Below are 14,886 nucleotides of genomic sequence, written 5' to 3' on the forward strand. Positions count from 1 at the left end.
CAAAAGTTCCCCATTTTGAGGTGCATGTACCTCCCTTGGTGTTACAACTGAGAAGTCACTTCTGACGCATAGAAGTTCTCTTCAGATAGAGAATGAGTCTCCACTGTGGGCGTCCAGTGGCTGACACACAACAACTCTCTTGTTAAAGAAAAGTCTGTCAAAACTGAGACATTATTCACCAAAACTAAGGCAAAGTCTGTCTACTGTACAGTTTGATGTTATAGGGATAGAACACAGTCATCTGCCTTTCATAGCTTATACTGGAGCTTTAATATTGTATAATATTGATAGAGGATGAGATGGTTGGATGGTATCACCGACTCGATGGACATGAGTTTGAGCAAGCTCTGGGAGTTAGTGATGAACAGGGAAGCCTGGCGTGCTGCAGTCCATGGGGTCACAAAGAGTCAGACATGACTGAGTGACTGAACTGATAATATTGTAAGTGCTCTTTCATAATTCCATCAAACAAGAGCTTTGTGATCCTTTCATTACGCCTTTGGGGACCATAAACCTTTACTTATTCAAAATCAGTACTTCTTTTCAAGGATCAAAGTTTCTGTTTTGCTTTTAAGTGGGAATAACAAAAAGCCATAGGCAGCTTTTGAGCATCATTCTACTCACTGGTTAGGTAAATGGAAAGCTAGCTGACAGGTTTATACCACTCTTTGAATCCAGTTCCTCGCAACACTTAATCGATTCCATCACTGACACACAGCAAAGAAAACATAAGTGTTCAAATCCGCTAAGAATACCATATTCCCCAGAAGAATCAACTGCCCTTGGAAAAATCATCATATCAATGCACGAGGTGCCAGAATTCCCTAAAGTAACAGGCCAGTTTTATAAAGGACCAATAAGATGTCCTCATAAGTTGTCTGAAGGGTACCGTTACTCAGAATCACTCACGATTCTGAATAATGTGCTATTAACTTAAAAAAGATGCTGCCATTTTGTTGGAAAACCTCAAGCAGAGGGCTACACCTATTCAACCTTGGCAGACAAAGAAGAAAGTAAGGCAATCTGGTTGCTGCAAATGGCTGAGCTTGTCATCCTGACAGAGCTCAAACACTCTGAAGTTGGGGACAACACACAGTCCACTTCAACTACCAGCTGCACTCAGGTGCTCGGTAAGTAACTCCCAAAGGACTGCGGCTCCAGCAGCCTGACTCCAGGATGGCCACCCCCCAGCAAGCATTGTTCTGCTTACCAGCAAAAGTCTCCGTACACGGATTCACTCCTGCAAGACGTTTTGAGGTGCCGAAATCAGAGATCTTCACCACTCCACTATAGGTGTTCACCAGAACATTATCACCCTTTGGAAAAGGAAGATCAAATGCTTAAAGACAGAGTTCAACAAACTCAGGTAAAAGTGACTTGGGTCTTAACCAAGGGTCATGCATCTCTAGGAAGACAAGATTCTGCTCAATCCACCCTCTCTGACAGTGCCCACAGCTCTCATGATCTGAGATGCAAAGCGACACCCCGGAGGCTCAGACAAGCAAGTACCTTGATGTCTCTGTGCACAATCTGGTTTTCGTGCAGGTATTTGAGGCCTTCCAGGATCTGCTTGGTATAGAATTTGATGGTGGGCTCCTTCATCGGCCCCCACTTTGATCGCAGAAGAGCTGAAAGGCTTCCTGGAAACAGACACAGAAGAAAGCTCCTTAGGGTGATGAAGATTCAAGTATACAGGTTCAGGGAAATAAAATGTGCTGTTTCTAACCTGATGGAAGCCCTCACGCCCACATCACTGTATCTGGCCTAAGTGCACAGTCTTTCCTCCCTCTCTAGGGCCTGTTTCCAGATGCGCAAGCAGAGAAGGGACTGGACGAGACCCAGCCTGTGAGGCTGACCAGAGGTGGAGGGTGGGAAGGAACCCCTGGTGACCCCTGAAACTCAGCCAGGCCACCTTGGGGCTTAGCTCTGTTCAGCTGCAGGGAGTTGGGAGGAGAATGTGGCAGTGCTCTCTGAACTTGGAGGGCTGGCCTGACACTGTAGGTCCTGCGCCAACATCTCACCCTGAAATCAGAGGTGGGCAGGAGCAGAGTGAAGGGCCCCTGAGGGAGACTGGGACTGGGATCACAGGAGGCTGGGGCTCTCGGTGCTCAATGTGAGAAGCTCCCAAGGCCAGGTCCCAGGGACAGGACTGTCTTAATATTACACCCCTATTACACTATGAAACACTGAACCTTGGGGCCAGAAGAAAACCTCCCTTCACCACCTTCTGACCCTGTGTTTCTGAGCTCACTGCCCAAGCCCTTGGCATCAGCTCGTCTCCCTTACACAGTGCGGTGCTATGCCTCAGTTTCTCTGTCTGCAGAAGGGTGGGTACACACCTATCTCCAACTCTGTGGTCATCCTCAGATCTTATACCTGGAACACCAATTTGGATTCTCTGCTTAGACTATGAGCAGCTTGAGGGAAGATGAGACTGCACTTCATCTTAAATGTAACCCTCAAAATCTAGCCTTTTCGTACTGTTCATGGGGTTCTCAAGGCAAGAATACTGAAGTGGTTTGCCATTCCGTTCTCCACTGGACCACGTTTTGTCAGAACTCTCAACCATGATCTGTCCGTCCTGGGTGGCCCTAAATGGCATGGCTCATAGTTTCATTGAGTTAGACAAGGCTGTGGTCTGAGCAATCAGATTGGTTAGTTTACTGTGATTGTGGTTTTCAGTATGTCTGTCCGCTGATGGAGAAGGGTATGAGGCTTATGGAAGCTTCCTGATGGGAGAGACTGACTGAGGGGGAAATTGGGTCTTATTCTGATGGTCAAGCTGGATTTAGAAAAGGCAGAAGAACCAGAGATCAAATTGCCATCATCCATTGGATCATCGAAAAAGCAAGAGAGTTTCCGAGAAACATTTACTTCTGCTTTATTGACTATGCCAAAGTCTTTGACTGTGTGGATCACAACAAACTCTGGAAAATTCTTAAAGAGATGGGAATACCAGACCACCTGACCTGCCTCCTGAGAAATCTGTAGGCAGGTCAGGAAGCAACAGTTAGAACTGGACATGAAACAACAGACTGGTTCCAAATTGGGAAAGGAGTATGTCAAAGCTGTATATTGTCACCCTGCTTATTTAACTTATATGCAGAGTACATCATGAGAAATGCTGGGCTGGATGAAGCACAAGCTGGAATCAAGATTGCCGGGAGAAATATCAATAACCTCAGATATGCAGATGATACCACCCTCATGGCAGAAAGTGAATAGGAACTAAGGAACCTCTTGATGAAAGTGAAAGAGGAGAGTGAAAAAGTTGGCTTAAACCTCAACATTCAGAAAACTAAGATCATGGCATCTGGTCCCATCACTTCATGGCAAATAGATGGGGAAACAGTGGAAACAGTGACAGACTTTATTTTGGGGAGCTCCAAAATCACTGCAGATGGTGACTGCAGCCATGAAATTAAAAGACGCTTGCTACTTGGAAGAAAAGTTATGACCAACCTAGACAGCATATTAAAAAGCAGAGACATTACTTGGCCAACAAAGGTCCATCTAGTCAAAGCTATGGCTTTTCCAGTAATCATGTATGGATGTGAGAGTTGGACTGTAAAGAAAGCTGAGCCCCGAAGAATTGATGCTTTTGAACTACAGTGTCAGAGAAGACTCTTGAGAGCCCCTTGGACTGCAAGGAGATCCAACCAGTCCATCCTAAAGGAAATCAGTCCTGAATATTCATTGGAAGGACCGATGCTGAAGCTGAAACTCCAATACTTAGGTCACCTGATGTGAAGAACTGACTCATTGGAAAAGACCCTGATGCTTGGAAAGGTTGAAGGCAGGAGGAGAAGGGGACGACAGAGGATGAGATGGCTGGATGGCATCACCGACTCAATGGACATGAGTTTGAGTAAACTCCGGGAGTTTGTGATGGACAGGGAGGCCTGGCGTGCTGCAGTCCATGGGGTCACAAAGAGTCAGACACGACTGAGTGACTGAACTGCCTGGCTCTTAAGATAATTAGGCTTTTAATGTAATGACAGGCTGTTAATAACTATGGGTTGAATGAACGATGGAATACAGATTTCAAGATTAAGTTTTTACATGTGCATTCAAATTATTATTAATTTTATCATTATTTTCTTAAAATGAGCACTTACTGAGTTCTTGCTCTCTGTGTGGTAGAAAGCCTTACATTCATTACCTCACTTACCCAATCCGACAAGCCACTGAGATAGTGTCATGACTCCCATAACTATTACTACTCCAATTATTGTAGTACTTATTAACACTTTTATTTTAAAATTCATTTATTCACAGAAAATTGAGGTCACACAGCTGGCAGATGGAAGGACCAACCCAAACTAGACGGTGGGCTCCAGATGGGTGGGACTCCTACCCCCGCATACTACTGCCAGTTTTCGGGGACTTTGTGGATCAAGCACTGGTGTTCACTTTTACAGTCAACATGTTATTTTGCAATGTCATTAAAAACATCTCTGTTCCCTCTCCTCCAAAGCATATTTCAACTCCTAGGCTGTGAAGGCCTCAAAGCCAGAGACTATGCTTTATTCATCTCTACGTCTCTAGTGCTTGGCCCAGTAGCTGGCGTGCAGCAGATCCTCAATGAATATTTGATGACTGAACCACCAGATCAGGGCTGGACTATTTATGTGACACTGCAAAATCTGCATCTGACTCCTCGGGGAAACAAAAGTCCTCCCACACCTAACACATCTGTCACTTTTTAATGGCAGGATGGATAATGGCATTTGTGTTTTATTTTTGTCAGTGATTTTCATGGTGTGAGACCAGAAGACCAGCAAGCACTCACCCCCAGGCACCTGCTCCATAAATATCTTGATGTAGCCGTCCTCAGACACGGAGCCTAGGTACTGGACGATGTTGCGGTGCTTGAGGTACTTGTGCAGGGCGATCTCCTCGTGCAGAGGCTGGGAGTACCTGGGAGCAAAAACAAAGCTAGTGTCATCTGCCAGCTCCCTGGGGCTTGGGGTCCACATCGTGCCCTGCCAGTACCTGCTCTGCTGCCGGCCATCCCTTCTTTCCAGGAATGTTCTCTCCCCGGACTCCCAGGAGACTACTCGGCTTCCCGTCTGTTCCAGTCTTACTCTGCAGACTCACTCCAGCAATAGTCACCTAATGGCCCTCCCAGCCTCAGCCTCTGGCCTTCTTGGTCTGTTCTCTAGCTGCCACAATCCTCCTTCCTAAAACACACACCTCATCATATTACTTCCCTTCACAAAGTCCACTTAAAGACCTCAGTGCTGGGGACTTCCCTCATGGTCCAGTGGTTGAGAATCTGCCTTCCAATGCAGGGGAGGTGAGTTTGATCCCTGGTCGGGGAACTAGGATCCCACATGCTGCGGGGCAACTGGGCCTGCAGGCTGTAACTGTTGAACCTGTGCTCTCTGGAGCCCACATGCCACATCCAAAGCCACAGCGCACAGGACCCCACAAGCCCCAACGAAGACCTGATGCAGCCAGAGAAATAAATAAATATTCAACAGAAACCACACTGCTTAACACGGCACACAAGGACCTTCAAACCCAGGTCAGACTACATCTTTAAAACTGTCTGCCTCATCCCAAGAGCTCCCCAGTGCCCTACATCTTACAGTCAAGTCACAGCAGACCATTTGTTCATGCCAGCAGCTTCTCCCAACAAACAACTGCAACACCCCATCCATCGTGAAAATAAGAGACAGAATACTGGACGAGGAATTCAAGACACTGGATCCTAGTCTTGTTTCTTCATGTCCTTGGAGAAGTCATTTAACCTTCTTAGCCTTAGAAGGTGGACGAGTTCATTTCAGATCCTGCCTTATAATTCAAATATCATAATGCTCAATCCCATTAAAAATGAATGGATGAACACATGAATATTTAAAAGAATAAATGATGAAGAGTCTTGTAGTCATTTAGTCACTCAGTCATGTCCAACTCTTTATGATCCCACGGACTGTAGCCCTCCAGGCTCCTCTGTTCATGGATTTCTCCAGGCAAGAATACTGGAGTGGGTTGCCATTTCCTCCTCCAGGGGATCTTCCTGACCTAGGATCAAACCTGAGTCTCCTGCATTGCAGATGGATTCTTTACCACTGAGCTACCAGGGAAGCCCAATGAAGGGTTCTACAGCAGCTAGAAACCACTTCTAATCTATCCCAAATAATTTACTGAGCCCCTGGCTGTAGGGATATTTGCACATATCCATCAGCGTCCATCACTGAAGGCAACATTGCAGACATGGTCAGAGCATGCCTGTGGAACAGGGAGCTATTGTTTCTTATACTACAGTCATTATTGTGTATGTTCTCTACAAAAACATTTGACAGTCAACACGTTCTTATTTAGAATTAGGAGACGTATGAATTTTAAATGGAATAAACATTTAGTTAACACTCTAAAAGTATGAGAAATAAATTGCTAGTACTAGTGGTTAAAAAAATACTCTAAAATCTATGGATGAGGTTGAAAGGCAGGGTATAGAAAAAAGTCTGTATTGCAAAAAAACAAATTTCTTTTTACCACATTTTCTGCAATGATACATCTGAATACATAATAGCCATTTAAAATTGTTACAATGGGAACTAAGGCACTGAGTCACATTTTAAAATATTGGCAAACAAATATCAATGTAAAAATGTTCATTTCTACCTGATGGGTGGGGAAAACAACTACAGTCTTCTTTTAAAATGTGACTCTGCGATCCACATGCCTGTAAGTGAAGTTGTTCCATTTTCTTGATCTATTTACAATATGCAGAGCACAAAAGCAGATCACCCTTATGAGAAAAAAAATAGAAATTTTTTGATGACAGAAAGCTTTCATCCTTACTCCCTCCTCTGCACCATCAGTGGGGCACATGGGACCTGGGGTATGGAGGTGGCAGCTGGAGAAGGCCCACCCCGACTTGCCTGCTGTCTCTCTCTGGAATTTCTTTGATGGCTATTCGCACTTGATTGCTCAGATCTCTGCCAGCGTACACGACTCCATATGTGCCCTTCCCCAGCACTACTCTCTCACCTTTCACATCATGGTCATACTCATACTATAGAAGAAAAAACAATGAGATAAAAAAGCCCACACGTTGTCCTGCAATTTTAAAAAAATTTACAAATAACATTATTTGAGTACCAGGCAGGTTACATTTCTTAAGTATTTTTCACTAAATAATTACTTGCAAGGAGTAGAGTTCTCAGTTACTCATATATTCATAATATGGTTTTATGAAATGAAATACAAGAAATTTACAACTATAGCTCATGTGTAACTTGGTGGGCCGACCTGTTGGAGATCTCTCCCCACTTTAATGCTGCAATTTAAAAAATACTTCTAAGCAACTATACTCCAAGAAAAAATTAAATTTTTTTAAAAAGACAAATAAAATAAAAATGCTTCTAAGCATGTTGAGTACCACAAACAGGTGCCTTCCTGCATGATCTCTATCAACTTGTCAGGAAAGCAACCACTTACTATATAGTCCAGAAAAGAACTGAAGGCAAATAAAACTAAAATTGATTTCATACAAAGTACACATGCTGCCCCACCCCTGCTTTTAGAGGTACAGATCTAGCACTAAACACATACTGCAAAATTCCACCTGTCATTGGTATTGCTCTTTTATTCCCCCAATCTTATTATAAAAAACCTATGGGACTTTGCTGGTGGTCCAGTGGTTAGGGCTCCGTGCTTCCACTTCCAGGGGCATGGATTCAATCCCTGGTTGGGGAACCAAGATCCCACATGCCACGTGGTGCAGCCAAAAAAATAAAGTTAACAAAAAATTGTACAGCTTCATTCCAGTTCATTCTTCTCAGTGATAAAAACAAATGGAACTCCAGGCTGAGCAATATTTATTTAAAGCAGAAGTAGTCAGGCATTCTTTCTGTTATTTTCTACGCCCCACCATGCCTCCTTACAGAAGTGCATGGGACATGCATACATGTCCCTTCCCATCCATGTCTAGGGATGTGCACGACAATTACAATTACTAGTGGGTCCCAACACTGTCTGATTTAACCAGACATCAGCCAGACAACCAGACATTCATAACAGGCTTTTATCTCCCACCTTCCTCTGCCCCCACATTTGTTACCTTCAAAGGGCATCACTCAGTTCGTTTTTACAACTAACTTTGATTCTAAGCTAAGAATTCGAGTACCTGACTCAATTATGAAAATGAATCCCTTTGATATTTTCTGAAAGAAACCTCAAAGAACTAATTTCAGCTCACTTGAAACTATAATTAAAACTCACTAAATTACATGGACCTGAATTAGTGGTAAGTCTGACAAATTGTGCAGGATTTAAACACATGTGTAGTGGTGTTGTATCTGTGAACCATCACTATGCTGTCCAAAAAAAGCTTACGATGATCCTTTCAGAATATTATTTTCTTAATATTAAGAAATTAACATTAATTTCTGAACATTAATATCATTATATTTAATATATGCAGTAGATATAATTAAAGTCTGCTTCTAGTTGTCCAACTATTTCTCTTGTGGTTTTACAAATATTACTAATTAGCATAGAAAAAGCTTTTCTGTCAGTTGTACGCCAAAGGTAATTTTAGTCTAGTCCATGTCAGATTTTTCTTACACATTCTGGTTGATGGGGTCCCAAAGTAATGAGGTTTTTCTATAGAGATGCATTAAATTTAATCTCTGACAGTCATGAATAGTGGTTGCTAGCTTGTTCATGAATGATTACTTAAAAATACACACAAACAACTTTCACACCAAAAATGGGACATTTTCTTTAAGTATCAAAAGCACAACAAATAACTTTTTCCACGTTCTAGGTCTTCTGCAACTCACCTCTAAGGTATCCCCATCAGTCTCTCCCTCCAGCTCCACTGTGCTGCCCACTCCATTGGTTATCATCTCTTTGACCAAAGAGCAAAACCTAGAACACCAAACATCACAAAGATGCTGTTAACTATGATCGTTCCTATTCCTTACCTCAAACTTAGCCTTATTACATTAAACTGTGATTAAATATAAACCAAGCTTTTACAAGTTATAGAGCAATCACTCTACCCCTTGAACTGACATGGTACTTTTCTGACATGGCTATCTAATCTAGTTTAAATATCCATATGATATGGGAATCCCCTCTATGCAGCATCCCCACCAACTGGGTGGCTCATTGATAACTTGAATACCCCCAGTGTCAGAGAACTCATTACCTCACAAGGCAACCCATACTTCAGTGAACTCGATGAGAAATGCTTCACTTATATTGAACTAAGACTTCTTTTATGGGGGTCCCATTGACAGACTGCTTAGAATTAGTCTCTTTTGTGCATAACTGCCCATTAGATAGGTATTGGGTTGGCCAAACAATTTGTTCAGGCTTTTCCATAGCATCTCATGGGGAAAAAAAAAACAAAAAACTGGAAGAAACTTTTTGGCCAACCCAACACATAATTCTATCTTGTCCTTGTAAGTCTTTCCTTCTTGTGCCCTCAGTGTTTCCCCTAGTACTTGTTTATAAATCATTTCATTAACTGGTAATTCCTCAAAGGTATCCCTGTGTTATATTCTTCTTCAAGTCGCCCTGAGACAAGTGTTTCAGGGCTGATTTAATCAGCACTGAGGATATTGCCGGGGGGGGGGGGGCTTGCTAGGTGGCTCAGTGATAAAGAATCTGTCTGCTAAACAGGAGACATGGGCTTGATCCTTGGGTCAGGAAAGTCCCCTGGAGGAGGAAATGGCAACCCACTCTAGTATTCTTGCCTAGGAAATCCATGGACAGAGGAGCCTGGCAGGCTATAGTCCATGGGGTCATAAAAGAGTTGTGACACAACTGAGCACCTGAGCATGAGCACGGAGGATAGTGGGGCCATCACCTCAAGTTGCCAACACTCCAGCTCTTAGTGACAAATAAGGTCCTGCACAAGGGCAGGGTGAGAAGGAAATGCATAAGACCACCTCAGCATTCTGTTCATGTCGACTAAGCTTAATATCAACTCTAACCCATAGATCTTCCTCACAAATGCTGGCTGCGCCACATCAGCCACTCCCTAAACTTGTGTAGTTGTTTCTTTGCATACAAGTGACTTGCCTCAGAAGGTCTGTATTCAGTATTCTCTCTTAGGGTAGCAGGGAAGAATATTGCAGACTTTAAGGTAATTTCTACAAAACATTAAAATGTTCTTCTCTCTAACACTCCCATCTCCACTTCTTCTCATCTTTGAAAGCTGGGAAACATGATAAGTCAGGCTTCTTAGGAAACATATGGTATGCACTCAACAGAATAACATTGAAAAAACAGGGTCAAATGTTGAGAACATGGAACAACTGGAACCCTCATACATAACTGGTGGGAGTACAAATTGATATGACCACTTTGGAAAAGTACTGGCGGTATCCACCAAAGCTGAATATAAACCTCCCCCATAATCCAGTAACTCCATTAATAAGTACATACTGTACAGAAATCAATGAATATGTTCACCGAAAGGCATGCACAAAGGTGTTCACAGCAGTTTTGATGATAATGGCTCCAAATTGGAAATAATTCAAATGTTCGCTAGAACAGATAAACTGTCACATATATTCACAGTGGAACACTACAAAGTGAAAAAAAAAGATGAACTAATACAACATGGCTGAAATCACAGAGAAAGAAGTGAGAAAGAAGAGTACCTACTTTATGATTTTATTTATTTGAAGTTTAAGAACAGGCAAAACTAACTATTGATGATAGAAATAAAAATAACTACCACTGGGAATCGGTTTAATGACTAGGAAGGGACATGGGGCACCTGCTCGGGGTGCTGATACACTTAACACACTGTATGCACTTCACTTGTAAGTACGCGACATCTCAATTAAAAAACAATTTAAACACATGGCAAGAAAAGGCACTGGGGACAAAATGAGAGTCAGGAAGTTAAACTTTGGAGTAAAAGGATGTTCTACGTGACATTTGACAGCATTTTCCAACTCTAAGTTGAAAATTGTGACCCAAGGATTCCCTGGGCTGATATTTTGTCTGATTTCTAAATATGTTGTGATAATAACTATCTGAGACACACTGATTTAAAACGTTCTCAAATTACATGATGCAAGCTCTCAACAAACTATGAATAAAGGACTCTTCTTCAACCTGATAAAGCTTATCTATGAAAAACATACCAGTAATATCATGCTTAATGGTGAAAGACTAGATGCTTTCCTCCTAAGTTCAGGAATAAGTCAAGGATGTCTTCTCTCACCACTTCTACTCAACATTACACCAAAGAGTCTAGTCGGGACAATTTGGCAAGAAGAAAGAAAAAAGGCATCCAGGTTGGAAAGGAAGAACTCTTAACTATCGCTCTCTGCAGATGACATGATCGTGTGTACAGGAAATCCTAAGGAATTCAATAAAAACTATTAGAACTAATAAGTGAATGCCAATTTGTAGGACACTAAATCAATATACAAAAATCAAGTGTATTTCTATACACCAGCAATGAACAATCTGAAAATGAAATTTGAAAAACTCTACTTATAATAGTATCAAAAATAAGACACACACACACACACACACACATATATATTTAACCAAAAAGTATAAGACTTCTACATTAAAACAACAAAAATTGTTAAAAGAAAGACAACCTAAACAAATAGAAAGAAAAGGTATGGATGGAAGACTTAATATGGTTAGGATGGCAAAGCCTCTCAAATTGATCTACATATCCAGGGTAATACCTGCCAAAACCCTAGCGACCTTTCCTGAAGAAATTAACAAGCTGATCCTAAGATTCACACAGAAATGGAAGTACCAGCAACAGTTAATATGACTATGAGAAACAGAACCAAATTGGAGGACTCACATTTTCTGATTTTACAACTTATTACAATACTACAATAATCAAGAAAATGTGGGAGCATCATAAGGATAGACATACAGATCAATGGAACAGAAGTGAAAGTCCAGAAATAAATGTTTACATTTATGGTCAACTAATTTTTTTAAAAAGTGCCAACACCATTCAATGGAAGAAGAAACAGTCTTTTCAACAAACAGTATTGAGATAACCACATATCCACATGTAGAAGATTGAAGTTGAACCCCCTACCTCATACCATATAAAAAGAAACCTCAAAATGGATCAGAGACCTAAATATTAGAGCTAAAATTATAAAACCCTTTGAAGAAAACAAATACCAGAGAAAATCTTGGGTTAGGCAAAGCCCTCTTAGATATTACATCAAAAGCACAAATGACAAAAGAAAAAATAGATTGGACTGCCACAAAATTTAAAACTTTCATGCTGCAAATGACACCATCAGCAGAGTAAAAAGACAACCCACAGAATGGGAGGAAACACTGACAATTCATACATCTGATAAGGGCCTTGTATCCAGAATGTAAAAGGAACTCTTAAAACTCATTAACAAAAATACCAACCACCCAATTAAAGATGGGCAAAGTTCAGAGAAACTTGTCAAACTTTCGCCAGGTGAGCCAACTTAATGTCACCAGTAATGAGACAAAGATATTGGATGCTTCCCAATGTGATATAGTGAGTAGGATACGGCATCACATCCATGGTATTCCCACCCCAAATGCAAAACATTAACGTATTCATGGGGGAACAGCAAACTAACCCTAACTGAAGGATCGTATAAGATAAACTGTCTGTAGTCTTTGAAGGGGACTATGCAGATGTGACAGCTAAATGTTCCCATGTGATCCTGGATCAGATCATGAGCCAGAGAAAAAATATTTTTTTGTCTCACTATAAAAGACATCAGTGGGACAATATATAAAGTTTGGATAAGGTTTATAAATGACAGCACCACATCAATTTTTATTTCCTGTTCTGATAACAGTACTATGATTACATAATCGAATGTTCTTGTGTTTAGAGAAACATACACTCAAGTACTGAGAGGTGATGGATCATCATGTCTACAACTTACTCTTCAACAGTTCAGAACAAAAGAGTCATCTGTCTACAGAGAGAATGTAAAACAAATGTGGTCACAAATGGTTAACACTGGGATGTTCTTAGTGAAATATAGAAATTCTTTGTACTATTTTTTTAACCATTCTTATAGGTCCGAATATGTTCCAAAATAAAAAGTTAAAAAATTGTTTTAATTTGGCAAAGAATTTGAGTAGATAGTTCTCCAAAGAAGACACATAAATGGCTAATAAGACCCTGAAAAGATGCTCAGTATTATTAGTTGTTCAGTTCAGTCACTCAGTCGTGTCTGACTCTTTGTGACCCCATGGACTGCAGCAAAAAGGACAGACAATGACAAGGATTGGGAGGATGTGGTGAAATTGGAACCCCCATACATTGCTGATGGGAATGTCAACTGGGAAAACAGTCTGGCTGTTCCTCAAAGTTAAATACAGAATTACTGTAAGACCCAGTAATTTGACTCCAAGAGAAATTAAAATGTTAAGTTCACAGGAAAACCTGCATGTGAATGTTCATGACAGCATTATTTGCAATAGCCAAAAAGTGAAAATAACCCAAATGCCTTTCAAGTGATGAACAGACAAATCAAATATATCCAGACAATGGAATATTATTCAGCCACAAAAAGGAATGAAGTTCTGAATCATGTTATAACATGGATGACACTTGAAAACTTTATGAAAAATGGAGGATGCCAGTCACAAGAGCTCATGTATTACATGATTTTATATATATATGAAACATCAAGAATAGGCAAATTCATAAAGACAGAAAGTAGATTCAGTGTCTGTACAGGACTGAGATTGGAGGTTTAAGTTGAGAGAAAATGGGCAGAGACTGTTAACGGATACTAGGTTTCTTCTAGGGTGATGAAAATATTCTGAAATTAGACTACAGTGATGGCTGCAGAACTGTGATTATACTAAAAAAATATGAAATTGTACAATTTAAAATGAGAAAACTGCATGCTATTTGAATTACATCTCAATAAAGCTGTAAAAATTATTTCCCATAAGGTAAAACTTCAGGGAAAGCACTGTAGCAAATATTTTTCACAACAGAGATCCATTAAAAGTCATCCACCATTATCAGACTGAAAATATATGAATCAGATTAAAACTCACCTACTGCACTGGTTTTCAGTGGAAAAGTAGATTTGAAAGTCATCAGAATTATCATGGACGTAAAGAAAACAACACCGTTCGTCAAACTTGGATATGCTATAAAATTTCAAAACACAAGAAAGCTTATTTATATAGTTTGATATCAATTTAAATTGTTGGAGAAAAATCTAGTAACAGCTTTTTTTCCAGTTTACAAATCTGAAAGTTTCATTACTGTTTTAACAAATCTCCCCCACACCAAAATGACTCCAATTTCTCCAAGAAATTTAAATCAGAGGGGCATTTAATCTTGCTTATGTTTGAGTCTGTATTCATTGACAGACTTTATTATGCTTTAAGAACTTACTATATATTCAGTGCTAAGCAAAGCATATGGGAAGGAAGAAGGGGAATAAAATATGGTCTCTATCTTCAAGAGTTTATAAGGTCATAAAAAGGTACCTATAAAATAATTTATTATGGTATCAAAGAAATTTCTGGACTTGAAAAATGGCATAGCATCTGTGGTCACATAAAGCAAATGGAAATAAACATGACCACTTTGCTCAGGAAAGGCCTTTAGATATCTGGTCCATATCCATACCAAAGGCCTGGATCTGACTCTACAGCTTCTCAAACAGGCAAAGTTCACTGTGCCTGGAATTCCCAATGACAGAAAATTATTATAGTCCATCTCCTGATGGGTTTCATAGCTAGAAAGTTCTTTACCTGCACTGTGCCAAAGACTGCAAAAGGCTAGATTCCCTTCTATGATTAGCCCTTTGAATAAATGAGGCCACTTTATCTTGCTCTTTCTAATTCATCTCTTCCTGAAGTCATAGCTTCTTTGACCATACCTTACATGTAATGGAT

General features: G+C 40.6%; 1 protein-coding gene across 1 annotated transcript in view; it reads right to left on the minus strand.

The window, feature by feature from the left end:
* The window catches only part of MAP3K15 (mitogen-activated protein kinase kinase kinase 15), a 137,494-nt gene that overhangs the window by 18,782 nt on the left and 103,826 nt on the right, over positions 1-14,886 (minus strand). Inside the window, exons 13-18 of the mRNA XM_043459288.1 lie at positions 14,035-14,130; positions 8,799-8,886; positions 6,894-7,027; positions 4,793-4,920; positions 1,510-1,640; positions 1,211-1,316 (exon numbers count right to left, since the gene is read on the minus strand). Of these exons, the coding sequence (XP_043315223.1) occupies positions 1,211-1,316; positions 1,510-1,640; positions 4,793-4,920; positions 6,894-7,027; positions 8,799-8,886; positions 14,035-14,130 (683 nt within the window). The remainder of the gene's footprint in view (positions 1-1,210; positions 1,317-1,509; positions 1,641-4,792; positions 4,921-6,893; positions 7,028-8,798; positions 8,887-14,034; positions 14,131-14,886) is intronic.

This window comes from Cervus canadensis, chromosome X (genome assembly GCF_019320065.1).
Source record: "Cervus canadensis isolate Bull #8, Minnesota chromosome X, ASM1932006v1, whole genome shotgun sequence".
Taxonomy (NCBI): domain Eukaryota; kingdom Metazoa; phylum Chordata; class Mammalia; order Artiodactyla; family Cervidae; genus Cervus; species Cervus canadensis.